Source organism: Tigriopus californicus, chromosome 7 (assembly GCF_007210705.1).
Source record: "Tigriopus californicus strain San Diego chromosome 7, Tcal_SD_v2.1, whole genome shotgun sequence".
NCBI lineage: Eukaryota > Metazoa > Arthropoda > Copepoda > Harpacticoida > Harpacticidae > Tigriopus > Tigriopus californicus.
The window spans coordinates 952202-972984 of record NC_081446.1 but is presented as its reverse complement, the minus strand read 5'-3'; the positions used below and the strand labels follow the sequence as shown (position 1 = coordinate 972984).

The 20783-nt window shown below is 43.6% G+C and overlaps 4 protein-coding genes across 5 annotated transcripts in view; 1 reads left to right on the top strand and 3 right to left on the bottom strand.

The window, feature by feature from the left end:
* LOC131883549 (MAP/microtubule affinity-regulating kinase 3-like) overlaps positions 1 to 4261 on the bottom strand; it is a 31466-nt gene extending 27205 nt beyond the window's left edge. Inside the window, exons 1-2 of the mRNA XM_059231051.1 lie at positions 3720 to 4261; positions 2749 to 3220 (exon numbers count right to left, since the gene is read on the bottom strand). Coding sequence (XP_059087034.1) covers positions 2749 to 2883 — 135 coding nt within the window. The 5' untranslated portion in view covers positions 2884 to 3220; positions 3720 to 4261. The remainder of the gene's footprint in view (positions 1 to 2748; positions 3221 to 3719) is intronic.
* Positions 4262 to 6404: 2143 nt separating this feature from the next.
* On the bottom strand, positions 6405 to 11237 carry LOC131883552 (V-type proton ATPase 116 kDa subunit a 1-like; the record flags this gene model as incomplete). The annotated part of the gene is given in 6 exon segments (XM_059231053.1): positions 6405 to 6993; positions 7255 to 8697; positions 8774 to 8908; positions 9366 to 9587; positions 9684 to 10028; positions 11163 to 11237. Coding segments are annotated over 6 exon segments (2778 nt in total). The 3' UTR covers positions 6405 to 6415.
* Positions 11238 to 13422: 2185 nt separating this feature from the next.
* LOC131883555 (uncharacterized) lies at positions 13423 to 16779 on the top strand. The gene is made up of 3 exons (XM_059231057.1): positions 13423 to 14252; positions 14404 to 14740; positions 15941 to 16779. The coding sequence occupies exons 1-3, from the start codon at positions 13863 to 13865 to the stop codon at positions 16669 to 16671; spliced, it is 1458 nt and encodes a 485-aa protein (XP_059087040.1). The 5' UTR covers positions 13423 to 13862; the 3' UTR covers positions 16672 to 16779.
* Positions 16780 to 17337: 558 nt separating this feature from the next.
* The window catches only part of LOC131883554 (acetylcholine-gated chloride channel subunit acc-3-like), a 4193-nt gene continuing 747 nt past the window's right edge, over positions 17338 to 20783 (bottom strand). The window contains exons 3-10 of one of the 2 annotated variants that reach the window (XM_059231055.1): positions 20136 to 20371; positions 19537 to 19619; positions 19285 to 19467; positions 18721 to 18922; positions 18511 to 18636; positions 18083 to 18137; positions 17827 to 17994; positions 17338 to 17731 (exon numbers count right to left, since the gene is read on the bottom strand). In XM_059231055.1, the coding sequence (XP_059087038.1) occupies positions 17480 to 17731; positions 17827 to 17994; positions 18083 to 18137; positions 18511 to 18636; positions 18721 to 18922; positions 19285 to 19467; positions 19537 to 19619; positions 20136 to 20371 (1305 nt within the window). In that variant the 3' untranslated portion in view covers positions 17338 to 17479. The remainder of the gene's footprint in view (positions 17732 to 17826; positions 17995 to 18082; positions 18138 to 18510; positions 18637 to 18720; positions 18923 to 19284; positions 19468 to 19536; positions 19620 to 20135; positions 20372 to 20783) is intronic. The other variant, XM_059231056.1, reaches the window with a different exon arrangement.

Below are 20783 nucleotides of genomic sequence, written 5' to 3'. Positions count from 1 at the left end.
TCGTTCTAATTCTCCTGTCTCCAAGTAATTTGAAGGTTTCGAAAAGCACACACGCACACTTGGTGCTTTGGCCGAATTCGTTGAGCTTCAAATTGAACATTTGTTCAACTGCGGCATTCACGAAGGTTCGATTTCGTTCGTAAAGGCCCTGATCTATTTATACATGAACGGGAAACTTATTTGTGATGATAAAATGCATACCTGTAAAATATCTTCACTTTAAAATACAAACCTTATCACAAGTAGTTCTTGAGTAACCCAACGAAGTTTGAAGAAAGAATGCATCGTATATGATGTCATGATAGTGTTTTGTTGGCTCATCGTTGCAATCTTAAAACATTTCTTTGAAAAAATTCCTCTGTTGTTTTGATTACAACTCAAAAGTTCCACCGCTTTTGTGTTCTATCCAAGTATTTGGTGTTTTGAACCTGTGTTAGCTAACTAATGAATGCCATTTCCTACCTACATCGTTTGGTTTTTTTCGTGTTTAAATTCACATAGAATTCATATCGCCGGATGAAACGGGCTATTTAATTGACGACTAATCCACACAAAGGTCGATTCTTTAAAACCAAGGGCCCGCCAAAGGCAAATGTCATTGAAGCTAATAAGTAGTGGTCACAGGTAGGTGGCTGGTGGTTGTTTTTAGAGTATTTAAAGCATATCGATTAATGCAAGTGATGTGCAAGGGAAGTCCCAACCTGGTGAGGTAGGTCTTTGCTTTTATAATGAGGTCCAGAGAAAAAAAATATTCCATAGTTCCCCATTGCAAATATGCAAATTCAAGGACAAAATGTCAGTAAACAAAAAAACACAATCACTTTGGCAGTGAACGCCCTACCAATGGAAGATAAAGGGCAAGTGTCATGGCAGGAAGGTTGTCATTGACAAAATTATAACAACCACTTGAATTTAGGAATGGAATGGGAGGAAACACGTCTTTTCAAGAATTTAGACTACTTCAATTGGATGAGCGCTGAACCTGCTCTTCTGCAGTCTTCTTCCCACTTGGTGTGTGGACCTCATGATTACTTGGCTACAAAGAGATTGAATTACTCCACAGAATGTGGGTTAGTCACGTGTCCACAAAATGCCCCAGCATTTCGCCTCATTCATTCCTCAGTGCATGACTTTTCGAACCTCGCGACTTGTCCCGCGGATCTGCAGGATTAGTACACGTCGATGCCAGCGCCATCTTGTTGGATTGCAACTAAGCTCGGCAAAGAACAAGAATCGCAACCAATCGGCCTTCCTTGAGGACTCAAATTCTTGTGAGTCACTCTGGAACGATTGTAGATTGCACAAAGACCAATGAGAAATGGGAAATACCGTTGGCAGCAAAAAGGAAGTAGAAGCAGGCATTGGGAAGGCAAATAGAAGGCTTCGACAAAGAGCTGGCGATTGCAAAACCAACCAGTAGCATTTTTCCTGTGAACGACAATGTCTACGTCTGATTTTCTGATTCATGAAACCACTCTATTTGACTCTCTTTTTACCTGTTGGTCAATCCAAAATGCAGAAGACTTAGTGGCATAAACATGGAATATGCCAACATTTCAATCAAAATGTCACGTCCATAAGAGGTGATGATCATTGCCAAGATCATCATCATTGGTTTACTATTTCTAGGGATAATATAAGGATGGTTTATTTATTAGATGCCAAAAGTAGTTAGAATGTCATATTACGTCTCAAAGACCCGCACTTTCATTGCTGTAACAAACTAATGGACATCTTTCAATGCTTTTTCAAATTCGAAAATCAGATTTTTAATACTCTTCGCAAATAGTAATCCCAAGAACGCACTTTTGCAAGAAATTATACATGAAATCTTAGAGGTCAAGGGGAAAATGAAAACCTTTGGGTGAGGCAGAGAGATTGGCACAAACCATCAAAATCAATGTACGTCCCTCTTCAAATTCAGCCATGGAATACAATTATAGAACGAGGTGCCAAAATTTGCACCTAAAGACGAGAATAATATATATGTATTCAAACGATCGATTTTGTTCGTGGCGAAAGATTCTGAGACTTTCCCGAAGGAGAAGGAAGGCGAAACCAGTTCTCAGCAACTGCGTGGCTAATATTTCGTCTTCGTCAGTGTTGCATGTCCATCTCAGCCCTGAGAGTTTTCCTATTCTTAATTGCAGAAAGACCTCTGAGAAGACAGGAGGCCGTCCCAAAAAAATAACATCAGGCAATCTTCCAGACTATTTCAGCCAAACTTCCAACCCGTGGAAGCTAGCTGTGAATGAAATCAATCTCCACGGACAAGTCAGCATTCGAGTCCAAACGTTTACACGTCGAGGCCATAGCCAAAAAAAGCCGGTTTACCCTCCCAAGGGGTCATTGTAACCTCACTGTACACATGACAACGGGAAACAAATGCAGAGCTCCATCATTATTAGAAGTTGCTGGATTATTACGTCGCCTTGTTCGAGTAAGCAAGATTGAGGAATTTCCCATGCCGTCAAATCTGATCAGAAATTCGCCAAATGAGAAGTGATCGCCGATCTCGTTCCCCTTGTTGCCACATAATACATGAGGGATGAATGCATTTGTCGGGCTTGACACATGTCTTTGACGCATGATGTAACGATCAGCGACACACCAATGCCGACCAATCAATCGGATAGGATGGAGACGGATTTTTCCGCACTACAGCCGATATTTCTAGTTTCGCCGGACCATGACCCATGCATTGGCTATCGGAGGCCTAACTAGACGGTGAGATAATGGTCAGCCTACCTTGCTTTTGCTTTTATTGGTCGAGTTGCTCGCGGTACTGTTGTTGGAATTGGAACCTGTCCCGTGATCCGTGGATAGGGATTCGGGGACCGGCTGAAGTGTAGGCGTTCGCATGGTAGCCGATGTTGTGGACATAGTATTATGGCTGCGCTCCACAGACGCCACCACTACCACGACAATTTCGGGGCCACAAGTTGTTGAGGGATGGAGGGAAACGGGTCACTGCTAACACTGTCCGTTCATGATCAGCCGGATCAAAGCCCGAGCGGAAGTCACAGGGTCACTGGGGTTGGGGTTGGGCTGAGCCTGGCTGCCACACTGGTACCGACACACGAACTTGTTCAAGATCAAGGATGATGACTGCCTTTTCACGAGACTGGCCGGATGCTAGCCGGGTTACCGATGACGGCACCGGAATGCGAACCGAAGACTGGGCCTTCCCGGGGGCAATCTCAATTTGGTAACAGAGACACTGTAAAATAGACGGAGAAATGGTTGAGACATCGAGAAATCTGACCACAAGTATGTAGCAGTGGCAATCGTTGATATATGTAGTCGTACGGACGAGTCGTCGTCGTCGTCGTCGTCTTCATGGCCGTCAGCGACGAGCACTCAGGCTTGACCAAAAAAGCACACGAACAGAAACACACTCACGTCACACATACACGACATACATTTCCAAGGCGAATGGCCCAGCCTTCACTTATTCAACTACGGTACAATAATCGCCAGGCCAGGGCTTATACCGGAACGGGGGGGAAGCATGGACATCAAACTTCAAGGCCACGCCTCACATCCCCCGAGTCTGTTCTAAACTCATGGGCCGATTTGAAGTCAGCCGACCTGAGCCCCAGCTGACCCCACCCCTCCTTGGATAGGCCCAAGGATTCGAACTGGGAAGTTGAACCTTTCGAGCGGGCTTGGGCCAGGGCTAATCACGGGCCTAGCCACCTGAAAGGCCGTAAACTTACTTGAAAGAGGAGTGACCACCCAGTCCGTCAGTCCGTCCGTCCGTCAGTCACTTGTTCAGGCATGGATTGATGGTGGATGATCCAGGGACAATCGGGGTGGTGTCTCAGGATCCTTCGCCTGACCTTTTTTTTCGGTGTGTTCGACCCGATCGGGAGGGACGAGAAACTTAAGGCCTGGGATGCTGCTCAGTACCTCGGGCGAAGCAAAGGCTGTCCTCTGGCCAATTTACAGAAGTGGCCTTCAAGCCTTGCACGGGCGGCCAGTCGTCGTGGTGTTCGTGCCTGGGCTCCCAACGACAGAACGACGGGCCCAACGCTAGGCACAAGGGCGACGATCCCCACCCTGGCCACGACCGGAACAAGGTGGACCAGCAGGACGACGGACGAGGCGGGCCAAAGCAATAACGCAACAACGAGAACGACTCGTCTTCCCAGACTTGGCCTTTTTTCGATTCCAACAATCCAACCCACAACGACGACGACCAGGAGGACGACGACCACGACGAAGACGGCAACTACAAGGAGGAGCAGGAGGACGACGATGAGGATGACGACAGCCGAGTCCAGAGCTAAGGCGATCAAGAAGAACGCCAGAATGAGTAAAAGGAGGAGGAGGAAGAGGAGGAGGAGGGGGAGGAACAGCCACTCCAGGCCAGCCTCAGACGGACATTGAAGGACAGACACGGACAGCAGGAGGGTGGGGAGAAAGAGAGAGAGGGAGGTACTCGCAACAGCCGCCAACTAACCACTGGCTTGATGACACCAGCCCTTTTCAACAGGCCAGCCCAGCTAGTCCGAGGCAACGGGCGGGCGACTCGACGGGGAGCGGGAGAAAGACGCGGGCACGGAGCATAGTTCGCTCGCTCGCATTTTGACGGATTCTCAATTCTCTACCAGGGTGCCGGGGGCTCCTTCAAGTCCATGAATTCTCTCCCTCTACAAGGGTTGGAAACGGGGAAAAAATCCGGATTTGGGAACCCCCCCGGTTCTGGTCCAGCGGGCTGTATTCGTGGAATCGGGTTAAAGTTGTATGGATTGAATATTTGACGCTGGATAGAGTGGTTTTTTTTTAATATGGATCCAACCCAATTCATTGACAGCCATCTTACCGGAGGCCCTTGTTGCGATAAGACAAAACATTATTGTATGGGATTCGAGCATGGATGGAAATGGTATATTGAGTTCGTGTTTAAATAAGCCAGTACAATGCACCCGTGTTAAAAGACTGACCAGTCAAAAGCCACTCGTTCGTGAAGGGGTCAGAATAAAATTCTCACGGCTATCACACATTTTGCCTCCGTGTGACTTTCCCAGCTGTCAACCCTGGCCAAGGGGATTACCGGCCGGTGAGGCAGGAATAGGTTTCCAATCTGTAGGGAAAATCTCATGACAAGTGCGAGATTTAATAATGCTGGTCCTTAGTTCTTTCTATTGAAACTGAGCCATCCTTCATGAAACATGGGAGAATGGGAATTGAAAAAAGTCAGAGTATATATTCATTTGTCCGCCAACTGACTGGGTCTTGGTTTCAATTGGTTTGGTCAAAGAAATTGCAAGATCGCGGACATTCGTTGTCCATAGCCTACATATACACATGTCATTGCAAGGATGGAAGGAAAGCCCTGCCTGCCTGGGCTACCAGGCGTTCTGTTTCAACAATCTCCTTCAACATGTCCGCCGCCCTAAATAAATTTTCATCCTCGCTCACTCCTTTAGGAAGCCTTGGGCCGGCCCAATCGGAATGACGTCAAGAGGAATCCCTTGGTTTACTTAGGAAAAAGTTATGTCCCGGGAAAATTGTAAACAAGTGCTTCAGTAAAGGATGGATGATAATGCCGAGATGTGGCAAGTAGTTGGAGTAGATTTGTTTACTCTATTTCATTCGGTGGGCAGGACACAATTTAGATTTCTGATAAAAGGTATCTCCATGTAACAAACCATGTTTTCCAGTTCGTCGGGAGGCATTTGTTCCAAAAGTTAGAGGTTGGGTGATTTCAATATCACGTAATGCGCGTGGAGGTACTGAAAATCATTATGGTCAATCATGAAGGTGGCATTTTAACTGGAGGTTTTTCCAATTGTCGTCGTATACCCCGGTAGGCTTTGATCTCATCAAGGCACAGGGATAAAACGATGATTCAGGTCCTAGCTTGGATATGTTTTCACCCTCCCTCCTTTCAAAGCGGCTACTGCTGAACATTTCCAACCAAGTTTACTCAAGTTACCTACTTCTTATTATTCCTCACTTTCAACGTAGGATATCTCACTCCTCATGGACCAAAAGAAGAGCAGTTCCACATTGAAGGGATTTTAAGACTTACAGTTAGAAAATTATACATGAAAACTGTCATAAAATCTATTGGAACCACTGATGGCCCATTTTTGTTGAGGACTTCAGACATCCTCTATCATCCCTTTGCAAAATTTGGCACATTTTTTTCTTCTTAGAAAGAAAGCGGTTTTTTTAAGAATACCGTTTATTCTGCGTCACATGAAGAAATGATTCTCAAGCCAATTCATAGGAGGCATTTCTACTCAAAAAGGGTCTAAATTTAGGTTGATACTAATTTCACAGCGAGGTTGCAAAAACTGTAGACAATCATAAGGGTGGGGGTGGGGGTGGAATACAACACATCATCAAGAGGAATCATATTTTATTGATATTGGATCTCTACTCTTTCTGTGCCACGGTGCATCTACGGGGTGCCTTTGATGACTTCCAGATCAGCGGCTTCAGCCTCCTTTAAGTATCCGGTAAAGTGGAACGGTACGAAAAGCACACCCTCGCCCTTGTAAAACTTGGATTGGAACTCCACCCAATGCAGACGAAGGGTGTGCAGGAAGGCCGACAGACCCTCCATTACCACCAAGATTCCAACGGAGCAAACGGCCCAGAATGAGAAGATCACGTAAAGCATGGGCACGGCCACAAACGGATTACTAGTACTTAAAGGAATGTTCATGACCATGCTCCAAAGAACCTCGGATAATTGGGAATGAGCCAGGGACAAGGCCCACAGTCGGAGATAGGAAGCCGTGTGGGAAACACTGCCCAGAACGTACTCGATGGTGTGAATGCCTTGGTAAATCATGATTTCACTGAAACTGTCCTCGCCTCCACCATGACCGCTGCTGACCGGAGCACTTCTGCCACCGGGTTGACCATTTCGGATCTCCACAGAGGCATCCGTGTCGCCATCACGGGCAGGGCCCTCTTCCGCATCCAAAAGATTGTCGGCCATTGGCTCATAATTACGACGCCTCGCTCTTCGACCTAATGGAAGAGGGAAAAATAGGTATGTTAAAGATTGAGCGAGTTCCACAACGAACAGGAGGTCTCTGAAATCAATCAATCGCTTACCCATGATGGTGTGAATGGGTTTGCCAAAGAGCATGTGACACAACCAACATGTGAATTGAAACCAGTCGGCCTAGACTGAAAGAATAATGATAATAAAGGGCTCATAGAGAATGATTAATGTCGGAGCGAGTTCCACAACGAACAGGAGGTCTCTGAAATCAATCAATCGCTTACCCATGATGGTGTGAATGGGTTTGCCAAAGAGCATGATGGGTACCATTAACACTCCGGAGATAACCAGAAAGACCTGGATGTAGTACTGACCCCCGTACATGTAGGTTTCTTTGCCTTGACAAATGGCCACCAATTTGGGATCGGGATCAGCGGCCTTGAAGAGCATCATGTTGATGAAGGTGATCAGGAGATTAGGGGCACAATGCTCAGACCAGACATTCGTGTCTTGGGTCGCGTTGTCCGCGTAGTATGAAACCCATTTGAACATGATCATGAAGATCAGATAGCAAAAGATGGCCACGATGAAGTACAGTTGTGGGATGAATTCCAAGAAGATGTCGGCGTAGGATCGCTTGATCACTTTGTTCCACAAGCTCAAAGTGATGCCAAAGACCATGTGAATGAGCCCGAAGATGAGGGAAATTTTCATCTTGTATCCATTCAAGAAGGTGATCTTGTTGGTGGCTGATTGCCAGGCCGGATCGACACCAAACACGTAGGGTGTGAACTGGTATTGACCCCGATTACCCGGATCCAACATGAGCGAGTCCTCCATCTTCAGTGGGAACTGGAACGTCTCATTGTAGTTCCAGTGACTACCAAAGATATTCATGGACTTGGAGAAGATATCATTGTAGATGAAGCCCGTGTAGATCGAGAAGAGGCCCATCAGGAGGATAATATACCGACCGCCGAAGAAGATCCCAAAGATCTCGGACTTTTCAGCTGTTTTCTCCAACTTGTTTTCCTGCATCACCATCCAAATCCCGGCCAGTAAAACGATCAATCCGTGTCCAACATCGCCGAACATGACCGCGAACAGGAAGGGAAAGGTGGCGATCGTGTAGACGGCTGGGTTCACCTCCCGGTAGGAGTTCACCCCGTAAGCGTCCACCAGACTCTGGAAGCCGCTGGTGTACTTGTTCAATCGGTTGAACGTGGGAGGCATCTCGTCCACATAGGCCACCGAGTTCAGAATGGGTGGAATGGTCGAGCCGCTCGCATCGGCTCCTCGTTGAAGAGCCTCTTGAATGACTTGGATATCATGCTCTGGCATCCAACACTCGGCCACCAAGGCCTTTTGAGTCACGTCGAAGCTGAACAAGTTCAAGCAGTGATAAATGGCCTTGATCTTCCGAATTTTGGTGAACCAGAGTCGCAGATTGCGAGCACCCGTTTCCAAGAGACGTCGTCGATGAATCTCGGTCTCGTTCAAGACGGTCTTCATATCCTCCAGACGAGTGTTCACGCCGTACTTCATTTCCCGGCGTTCAGAGGCCTTCTCCGGGCAGGGATAAACCACGGCGTGGTATCCTTCGCAGATCTTTTTGACACGAGCCTTCAGGGCCTCGCCCTGATAGAAGATCATGAACACGGATTTGTCCAGAAGCGCCCCATGAGCACTCTCATCCTCGATATCGGAGAACCGAACGAAAACGTTACCTAGTACGAAGACCGGGAAGTTCAGATAAAAATGGGCCCTTTCAGAAAGTGAGCACCTCAAGCTTGGGGGTCTCACCTTTTGACACCCTCCACAAGATCCGTTCAAAGGAGTTCATTTTCGATCGCTCGATCACGCCAGCCGTGATATTAAACTTCATGCTGCTGAAACCTTCGTCAGTGCGGACATCAATCAACTGAGCGTCGTCAGTATCTAAATTGGGATTTAGAAAAATAACATATTGACTACATCCGAAAACTTATTTATTTATAAATTATTTATAAATCGGGTGCTCAGTGTGTACAGGTGATATATTATCTCTCCCACGAAAGATGGTATGGGCAACATTAAACTAACCTCGATCATCCACCAAACCCATGGCTTTTTATATTTTTAAGAAGCGCAAGAAAGAAGAAAAAATCAGTCAGATATGGAGGGAGAGTGATAGTGCTCGTAGAAATAACCATCTCCCAAGTGACCCAAATATATGTTGATCGACTTGGTGATCTTACCTTCCAACAGAGCTGCAGAGTTAAGAAAATGGAAGGAGTGAAATGGCGAATAACTAGATATCGTTTTAACTATATTGCACATCTTCATACACTAGGTCCACGGAACCATGTCCTCACAATGCTTACCAGCCAGACTAATAATTAAGTTGATCACTTACTTCGGGTCTCTTCATCGCCCGCTGAATCTGCAATCTGCAACGAGCTCTCTGATAGAAACGCATCAGCCTTGCTCAAAAGGTTCTTCATCTCCAGGAGATCCTGTTGGTTCTTCTTCAGCGCCACATAATTCGTGGTCACGTCCGACAAATCCTTTTCCAAATGCGACAATGAGGTCTCCAGCTCGGTCATTTCTCTGGGAGCCGGGGCTGGCGGATTCTCATCTACGTACACAAGAATAAGACAAAGTTCAAGCGATACCCGATCCATTCATTCTTCTATGGTATATGTATGTATAATCGGCTGTCTGTGGCACATACCTGGTTCGTGGATGGGCAGCTCATCCCTCATGGCCTCTTTCTGGATGTACCTCATTTTCCGCTCCATCTCCTCGCATCGCTTGACCTCGCTCACAAACTTCCGTTGAAAGGAGGATACCTCCGGGTTGAGATCCACGAATTGAACGAGTCCCAACTCGCCCAATTCAGCGATGCAATTGTAGGCGGCTTCGCTTTGGAGGATCAACTGACATCGGGACATGGGTTCGGAGCGGAATAACACCGCATTTCCACCGAAGGAGCACATGTTGGAAAAACAGCTTTGGCCTGAGGACGAGTAAGAACGGTTGTTGATGGTTTGAGCGGATCCGTTCCTCGCTGAGGATCCTAAAAGGCGAAGATATCAAACGATATGATTGGTTGAGCAGAGCCAAAGTCAGCCGAGGGAGTTCACACCGGAAAACTGAACCACCACACGATCGGTAGGGTCAAGAGGGCCCAATTCATACGAGTTCATGGGAGTCGAAGAGTCAATCGAAAAATGCAGACTACTTTGGAGTACCACCAGTCACCATCATACAAGTGTTTCGATTGTTATATTGTATCGCATTACTGTGCTGACTCACAGTCTGAAGCCAAATGTTCCAGCTAACGTGAACGGACAGACAAAGAGGTACGTTGCCTTGAAACTCCCCTCGAATTTCGGTGGCTACTTATTCCAGATAAGATAAACAGGGTATTCCCGAGCCCACAGATGCTCTCAAGCCCTTACCATTCCGAAGGTCTGACATGGGGATGGTATTGGCGGCACCCGTATCCACATTGGTTTCTGACAGCATATTCTGGCTCCTTCGAAAAAATACCGAGCCTTGATGATGTTCACGGGCTCTTTCATGCACTCTCCAAGTCAAACTGGAACGCTCTTTCGGTCTATGATGCCCTGTCACTTGATAGTCTCCACAGCTGTATGCATGTATGTATGTATGTATCCAATCCCTCCAAACAAGAAGATCAATTGTTTGCAGGGCAAAGCGGATGACAAAAAACACTCCTTCGGATTGGAGTCAATTTCTGAACACCTTGACAGTTGTTACCCTTCTTCGACCGAAGTCTCGTCTGATGTCGAGTGTTCGTTGCTTTAATAAAACTCGAGTCGTTTTGCATCATTGGGGCAGATATGTGTGCCCATTGATCTCGGCCATGGCGGAGAATTAATTACATTATTACGAACGAGTGACGAAACACATTTCATGGTCGCGTTCAGCAGATTTTTTCATGCTAAAGCACTAACTTGATCCGGCAAAACTTAAACCCCTGACTGAGTCACAAGCGTCACAACCCACAGGTTGGTTGGCACTTGGTACAGATTGGTACTACTCAAAACTACAATTCAGACCAGCCGTCAGAGTGAGTTGGTCAGCTGTCGAACCCAAACGATTCACCTGGGATGCTTCTGATCGGTACTCGACTTTAGATGTGGATTTGAACCAAGGACCATCGGCAATCAATTGAAAGGCTTACCTTTGATGAGTGGCTGGAGTTCATGATCACTCGAGGATCCCGCATCCGACATCATGTTGCTTCACAAATTCAGGGGAAAACAATACGCACGCCTCTATGTTTTTACTGTACTGGCGTAGCGCTTTGCACAATATGGTCAATGTTACCAATCAATGTTTCGCTTTCTGTTCAACTAGCCGTTGTTATCTCTGATCTGTACATTTCATCAATCCAATGAGAAATCGCACTCAATCGAGAGAGATAACGACAAGCCATATCCTATATTTTAACAACTGCTACTCAGTCAGTACTCACCTTCGTTGTCTGTGTCAATATATCAATGAAGATGATGATGATGCTGGTGATGGTAGTTGTAGTAGTTGTAGTAGTAATAGTAGTATTAGTAGTATCAATATAGAGTTGTTGGCTGATTTAGAGCCAATGAACAATGCTCAGAGATCACGAGTTCTCCTCGGGAAACTCGTTTCAGTCGTTGGGAGTGTAAGTGAGCGTTGCGATATGTACTCCGAGATCCTGTATCCGTTGTTGTAGGAGGCTGGGCGATGAGTTGGTTATCCCTGAACCCCCTTTGTTACCCCCCTTGGCAACTTATTTGTTTGCCCTGGCTGACCCTTTGGTGAGGGTGGAATTGGCGTTGTTCCTTCGAGAGTTGTGAGGGTGGTGGTCGGTGGCCACTCTCACAACTATCTAGATATTCAGCAGAAGTAGGATAAGCAGGGGAGCACACCACTGCAGTACTGACTGACTCACTGATGAACTACTGTCTTTGATTTTTGGTAACCAGATGGAGACGTTTCGAAACAGCTGGTCACTGAGCGACTAGGGATAGGCGGAACATCTGTAGGGGAAAACCAGGTCTGTATTCGGTTTTGGTACAGAGATATTGGATTGGATGAGATTGGTATGGACTCGGTTGCCATGCATTTCTATTCGCAGAAGTTTACAATACAAGTCTGGTTCGCACGTAGAAAGAGGCCAGTTCCTAATTTTGGGCCATGGATATACATAGATAAATGTACGAAGAGATGAGAATGCCAACCAACTTCAACAATCGGGACCAGGGATTGGGTTTTTGGAGAACGGGTGGGGATTTCATGACGCATTTTGACGAGTCATGAGGAGGTTCCACATTTGATGTATCCCTAATGACCTTGGAACAGAGAGGAGCGACCTTTTTCCATAAAGGGAGTTCCACTGGTTACGGGTTAGTGAGAATCATGAATGTAAAGGCCAAACGAGAATGCGTCACTTTGTGGGATTCCGTTCAAAAGGACTCAATTGTTGATGTTCCACTAGTTATTCCAGGGTCCGAAGAGATTCAATGCATTTATGGGACTTGCACCGAGCATTTGCATTGCAAAGTATTCTGGACGAAGACAATGTGATTGTCAATATGTGTTTCCCGATGAAAAGGCGGCTTATTAGGAGTTGAACAAACAAAACTGACCCCCTCGCTCCATTCTTGGACAAACCAAGTGTCACGAAATTGTTTTAAAAGTGACTTACATATCGCTCCCTTGGAATTTGAACTTCACAAAGAGCAATTTTATCATTGACCACCCTTTCATTCATAAGCGAACAAGAACACTCCTTTGGCTTACTTGTACGTATTATTCAGGGGTTTTTTTTTTCGAGCGTTATATGTCGGTCATTTATTGGTTTTATATTGACAACATTTTAAACATACACATGTGTTGTCGGTTGATTGATCCAATGTCAGGCACAAAATTTCTCAATGGCTCAATGGTTTATTCATTTGCAAATGACGTTTTAACAATGAAAATCAATGATTACCTTTTACATACATTTAAAATGAGGGCTTTCAACGATACAAGCAAATCGAATCAACAGGTTAAGACATTTGTCACCTCACTTTTGAAGTGTCTGGTATTGGCCAGATATTTTAACACTATCGTCAAAATATATTTTTATAACGTATTAATGAATTATTTTCGCGCACAATTTTGCAAATGCAGTTAATTACAAACTTAGCAGGAATGACAATAGTTCAAATTAGGATACTTAATTGCTTTAAGCACATTCAAAAGCATCTTCTTCTCAATAAAATCAATTGACAATATCAGCACTTTACGAAATGTATTACTATGAAATTTAATAAACAACTGATTCTATTTGACAGATGCTTGGTTGTTATTAGAGATGAAATAATATCATCTTTTGATAGCTAGAAAATGGACATTTTTTCCCAAAAGTTAGGGTTGACACATTTTCGCAGAGGCTAAGTATTTTCGTTTTCCTCAGTGTCGCAACTACAAAAACAAGAGTGAAAATTGTCTAAATAATTAGGCTCTTTTAAAAGCCTTGTATTGGATGAAAATCAGTGAGTACATAGGTAATAGCTCGCCTACTGAACATGTGGATAAAAAGTTATTCTGTAAAAGGCAGCTTGCTCGTCTTTCTCGTCAATATTTCACAAAATACAAGAGGATTTTTGAACAAGAATCAAGATTGACGACCACGATCATTGCCTTTTCTGATAAGAAGTACGCTTGGCTAAAGAAGACTTGGAACAATTGTGACACAACCAACATGTGAATTGAAACCAGTCGGCCTAGACTGAAAGAATAATGATAATAAAGGGCTCATAGAGAATGATTAATGTCGGAACAAAATCGATTGTCTTAATGGCTTACCACAAAATCTAACGTTTCCAAGATCCCCACTCATTATCAAGTTATCATGAGCGTGGACAGAACTCTTGCCAAGGCCATTCATGATCGAAATGTGGAGAAGATTAAAAGCATCTTCAAAGTCACCGGTGTCCCAAAAGACTTCGGCAAGAACATATGGAGAGGCATGCGAAATGAATCCCCAATCCATTTCGCCGCTTGGTTGGGTCATGACGAGGTTTTGGAGCTCTTCAAAAGCTTTGGTGGGAACATGAATAGTTTACTGGAACATCAGAGTGGATTCCGAGAAACAGTGCTTCACTGCGCAATTAAAGGCAATCACCTCAGCACGATCAAGCTCCTCGTTCATGGGTTTCACGTGAAAACATACATTGCCAGTAGCGATGGTGAGACGCCCCTCCAATCAGCGGCCAAAGCTGGACAAAACGCCGTTATCCGGGTAGGATCAACGAGCAATATTTGCTCAGTAATGATTAACTACTTCCCACAACTCAGACTATTGATTTGGTCATGGATGCATGCCAGTTAGGCGGGCCCAGGGGCCTACCGGCGTATCGGCGAGTCTACTAACCCAGTTAATCACTCTTCAGGTTTTGAAGGAAGGAGGAGCACACATTGATCAACATTCTGTCAACGTGAACGGATTGAAGGAAACCGCTCTTCATTGTGCCATTCGACATCAGCATCTGGATACGGCTCAGTTATTACTGGAACTGGGGGCTGATGCTACCATTCACGGTCACTATTTCAATTTGTATCAAGGGAGCGCTTTGGACTACGCAGAACAAGTCAAAAACGGGGCCCATTCTAAAGGGATTTTGGATATAAAAACGGCCAATGACATTTTTGCTCTATTGACGTCCAATAAGTTAAAGATAGTTCCATTGACTGCCCCGAATGTTCCTGTTTCGAACAACGATTCTGAAGGTGGGTCATGGCTTGATTAGTTTGTTGAGTAAGGCGTTTTGGTATACGTATATGAGATAGGGCGTTCAATTCTTGACAATTGTTCCTTCCTGGAGAGAGAGAGGTGCCCGGCGAAATAACGTAGCAACTTGAATATGGGAATGCAGCAAAACCCGTTCAAGAATAATGATTGTCATCTCATTGGATTACTTCATCCGTTAGAAATTGTCACGTCACATTTATCTTAAATGATTGCACGATCATGTTACTTTTTTCAAATTTGCATTAAGATATTGTCATTATTGGTTAATTGATTAGTTTTTCACAAATTTGGGTTTTTTTGGGTCCAAGATAATATTCTTGTCCATTTTGATTTTTTTTACCTTTTTTTCTTTTCTTCCTGTGATAATACGTAACAAAGAGAAAGATGACTTCTAAGAACAAGGACTTTATTCAATTGTGGATGGAATAGGACACAAATCCAATCATTAAGTGAGCAAAAGCGCTAGCACTAGACTCTCGAAAAGAATCAATTGTATATTGCACCATAACATCGGAATCACTTGAAATATTGTCCTAATGTCAAGCATTGCATTAAAGAAAATTGAATTTTTGTCAATAAAATAAAGAAGCTCAATAGATCACTCAGTATATGCAATTGTTTTCCTAGAACTTGGCAACAGAAAAAAGCAATAAACAAGACTAACAATGACCTTTTGGCCATGGCAGCAACGTTTTTGCAATTCATCGCCTTATTTCGTTCATTCCAAGCCTTTTTTCTCGACGTTTTCGCATCTGCTATTTTTTGTATTCTTTCAACTTTTTCGCATATTTTCCAATTTTTTGTCATTTTTTCCCAAGTAAAAGTTCGACCAAAATGGCAACTGGTTTTTTAAAGGTCTGCTAATCAGGAGCCAACATGGACATGGCAAGAATCTGCTTCTCAGGGATATAAGGTTCAATTACTGGTGCTTGAAGGTATTATAATGTAATATCGCTTTTCATCTACATGTTTTGCTTGAAATGGAAGTTAGCCCTCCCTTCAACGTGTGGTTGTCTATGTTTTGGTAGGTTTATTTGCAAATTTTTGTGTAAATCTATTTGAGCTTTTATGCAAATTTAGCGTTTTTACCAACGAGGCCATTCCTTACAAACTTAAAGTTTATGGTGCAACAACCTTCTGCTGAAGATTGTCTGACTGACTGATGCATTCAATTCTAGCCTCTCCGTTACAACAGAACTCAAGTATGAGGCGGAATCCCAAAAGCACCGAAGATTTACAACTTCACCATGAGCAACAGCTTTGGGAACGTCAAGTTCAAGCGTTGAAGACAGAACAGGGCGCTAATCGAAAACGATTGGACGAGCTCAAGTCCAAGCCCGAACATAAAGATTTTCTCATGGACGGGGCTCACGATCACGCTCAATACTTATCCGAACTTGAAATCCTGATGAGTCTCACGGATAAGAAAGCCAACAGATCCATGACGATGCCTCCACTCAACCGGAGTCAAAGTGAGAATTCGTTCCGCTCGAAGATACCAGTCAAATCTGGCAGCACTGTCGGTGTTCGTTTCCCGCCACTAACCAGCAGGACTCCCAGTCCTCGCATTTCTCAAGCCAGTTCTTTGTTGGATTTACGAGAGGAACGCGAGACTGGAGAAGGGGCTGGCATGGAACCTCAAGAATGGGACCCAACTTTGAACGAGGGTGATGATTTGCTCACTTCTAAACGAACCTTTAAAAGCCAATGGAAGATGGCCTGCACTATTTGCGAGCTGGAGTTACAACGGGTTTATTGCTGCCAACGATGCCACGGAAAACTCTGCGGATCTTGTTCCTCGTCACTTTTGGCATGCCCGTTGTGTAGAGAAAACTTCATTGATAATCCACCATTGAGGAACTTTCTGGGAGAGCGAAGAATACGAGACGCAAAGTTTTTGAAACGCTGAACGACGACGTTATCATTTTAAAATCCAAAACTACTTTCATGTCCTGAGCGTCTTTGTTCGTATTTGGTGTTGTAAACTCTAGTAAACACTAGGACATTTTTTTCCAAATGATTTAGCTGACTTTTGAAAGAATTAAGAGTTTTTTATCAAGTGAAAGTGGCAACGCTTTCTTAGATAAAAGTGTGGACCATGGAATACTTTTTCATTTGTGCATGCGTACTTTTTGCAAATCAATTCCAAGAAAAAATGTTTAGTGGCCTTTGCAACCTTTTGTATTGATACTCGAAGCTCAGCAATGGCAATCATATTGATGACAACAATAACAAAAATCCTCTGAGTGAACTAATCGAGTGAACCACCAAGTTAAGTTGCCGTAGAGAAAGCTGTAATGTTATTAGAGGTTGCCGATCCGAGGATTTCATGTCCCCGAAATGATCCCTTTTCAATGAATTGTCATTTCTTTGTGTAATACATATACTCTTACAATAGAAGTGGAATTTTGGATTAATTCATCTTCTTCCTTTAGTGTCAAACCTTAATTCAGTGTCCTAAAGTGCATCCCTGTTTAGAAAATTGTAAACCTAAATATTGCACCATCAAGTTTGATAAAAACGTTTTGAAAACAAATGGCACAAATCCTTTTCCTTGCAGTTTATGGGTCACAACTCTGTGATACATCATGCATATTGATGAATAATACATTTGGTCAAGATTCCTTCATTGTTTTAATGCCAGCAAGATGTGATTTAGAAGCGCATTACAGTAGTTATAGATGTCAACGTGGTTCATCAATGTACTTGAAGTGCATTTAAGCGTTTTGAACGAGGTTTTCTCGCAAAGTGTAATTGGCCCAATAAGCTATATTGAAAATCATGAAACAGCATGGAAACACCTTCAACGCAGTGTCGTCGATTTTCTCCAAAAGCTCCTCGCCCTCCAGTTCCGAATCGTTAATGTCCCCATATTCGGATCCACTATCCATGACAGTCTCCGGGGGCTTCTGCTTCAATGGTCTCACCTTATTGCCATTGTTTTCCAAGGGACTCACCTTAATATGTCTCTGGAAAAATGAAGACACCCCGTCAATTTTCATTACTTTGGTAGTCTGCCTCAACTCCTTAATCCAATCGAAAAACGATCCCTTATCGCACGTACCGTGGTTGCTGTTGCCGATCTATAACGGGGAGTCACTGCCGAGGATCGTGCTGGAACGCTGGATTTCCCAATGACTGTGTTACCACCCACTTCCTCTTCTAGTTCGCGATCATTGGCACTGGTTTTGAGGGAATTCAGAAACAAGTCCTTGACGAAGGTCACTTTTACCTGTGAATAAAGTTTGTGTGAATGAATGTTTATGTATGCAATAAAAAGTCACAGCTTGGTTGGGGGAAAAGGATCATACAAAAGTCACCTTGCTCATGGTTTCCTCAATTTCTCTTTCCTCCTTGTCTTGTTGACGTCTTTTTCTGTTAAGAAACGAAATATCAAACTCATTATTTTCTTTCAGTAAAACATTGCGGGAGGTAGATGCGCATGATACTGAGGGCTCATTTTCGGTCATTAAGATACTTGTTTTTGATTCACACATTGGGCACGGAAAATCGTCTCAATGGAGCTTGTTTCCCCACTCAGAAGTAGTAAGCTTCGAGCAGAATATGCCAATAAGACCTATCAATCAATGTCTGGACACTCCTTTCAATAAAGAACAAGTTAAAAGTGTTCAATCATTCCTCCATGTCAAGTGACAAATTACGAGCATTCTGTCATTAAAGAGACACGCTGCTTAACTCTCCAGTTAGTCGGCCAGCCTCTGTAATGAATTTTGGATCACAAACTCACCTAATAATAAGTCGTTTCAATAGCAGTTGAACAGCATATTCGCAAATAGCCGCCAATACAAAAACCATACAACCCATGAACCACACATCTAAGGCCTTCAAGCTTGAAGATCTTGGGGATCGCTGACTAGAAACATTTCCAAATTCAACACATGAGTCACATAATGAGTCTTATATGGGTAAAACCCAGATCCTTATTCATGAAACTTACTGTTCGGTTTGGTATGTACTGAACACTACCAGGAGTAGAGTGACCAGAAGAACCATTCGACCGGGAACAATGTACGGTGGAATTAGGAACGAAATCCACGATAAGCAAACCACGCAACCCGTGGGTTGAAAAGTTTGCAGAATATGATCCACTCGCCGACGCTCCATGAAGAAGGTCACTTGCAATTGCGGCCAGACCCTGTCTGAAACCGACCACAAATGATATATTAGATCATCACAAATATATAAGTGCATGTTCTATACCAATTTCGATTTGAAATAGAAATTTAGCATTGGCTTTTTGGGTCATTGATCGATAAGTCAATTACGTACAAATGCTTGAAAATAAAGAGTCAGAGAACACACCGAAGGCTTAGGAAGAAATGCGTCTACAAAAACATTTTATGACCTGAAACGGTAGGGAAAACTACTATCATAAGGTTTTCAGACAACAATTCATGAGAAGAGGATGGATCGAGAACTATGACATAATATCTCCCATATACAAAAGTACAAAAGAAGCAAAGAAGATATTACATGAATGAATGAAAGCAAGTGCTTTAACCTGTGAGGCAGCCATAGTCAAACTTCGTGTTCTTAATCATACTTGTCTCCTTGCTCTTAAATGAAGTTTGGGCATCTTGTTCCAGTCGAATATTGTGGAACTGAAGTGCTCCCTGACTCAAATGAAGAGGCTCTCGGAAGGAAATGTTTCCAATGAATCGTTGGGCATTGTAATCCAAGCCATCTGAAATGGAAACCGCTGACTTATTTCCTCTAATCTCTTGTCAAAGTTTAAGAGACAGTGTTGACTCACTTGCACTGAATTTGAGTGTGCAGGTTTGGATATCAAACGGGTAGAATTCGAAATACATTGGACATGAGGTCTTGATGGTGACACTGAAAATGTGAAGGTCAAATTGTTTCATGCTGCAAGGACCTGTCGTTGATTCACTCATAGGTTTTTGTTGGTGAGAAACTCCACTTTCCCATTCATCGAATTAATTACTCAAACAACTCAATTTCCGTATTAATGAATTGAATATCAGCAATACGCAAACTTTATGGCCTCTTGTACTGATCAGGAGAGTCGGCTTCTACTTCAAGGTAGGTGCCAACAGCTCTCTCTCTACCCCTACTTTTATGCAAAGTTATTTTTCACTACTACTTTTTATTTTATTTTTTTACATTACTCTCTTAACAATAAAAAAACCCTTGAGGGGAGCACACAAAGTATTCATTCAAAAGACTTGAAGGTTCCCGCTAATTTCGTAACCTTTATCCTACAGATCACAACATTTGATGGCCAGAAGGGTAAAGTCATTATTTTGGGTGAACAGAGGCCAAACAAATGAAATTCGGGAACCAATCACATTTGCCCTTCAAGTACTATAAGCCAAACACTCTGATACCCACCTTTGCCAAAGCTGAAGTTTCTTGTCCTTTGTGATGGTGAAGGTTGCCTGATCTTCGTAGCTTTTGATCAGCTTGAAATCTCTCAAGTTGGCAATCCACACATCAGGAGTCCAGAATTTGCTCTTCTCTTCAGGATTTAGGTTGGATTCTTTCAGATTGAGGCTGGGATTGGTCAGATTCAACCTCACTCGAGAATCTAACCAAGTCATGGTCAAACCACCCTGAAGGGATATGGCCTAAAAGGACCGTATAAAAGGTGAACATTTCGAGTATTTGGTTTATCTATGTAGATTTATACTCATTAAATAAGTTCATGGAAATGGTAATTATGCACTTTGAACTCAAAGGCGAAAATGTTTTACAACAAGAGGGCAGATAGTACTTCGATCTTACAAGAAAATGGATAATGCAACATTATCAAAAAGTCGCCAAATCCGCCTTTGTTTCCAAAATTGTTGGACATTCTTTGTCTTGGACGTCGCTTTTAATCAAACAGATGCCACGTTGACAATAGAGGGAAAAAATGAAAAAAAAAAACAGTCGGAATCGAAATTGCTTTATTACACGTTCAGAGTGTTCAATTTGCCAAACCCATCCTTAGCCACACGATCAATATTTAATGCTCTGTACGTTCAAGTCCAATTTCCT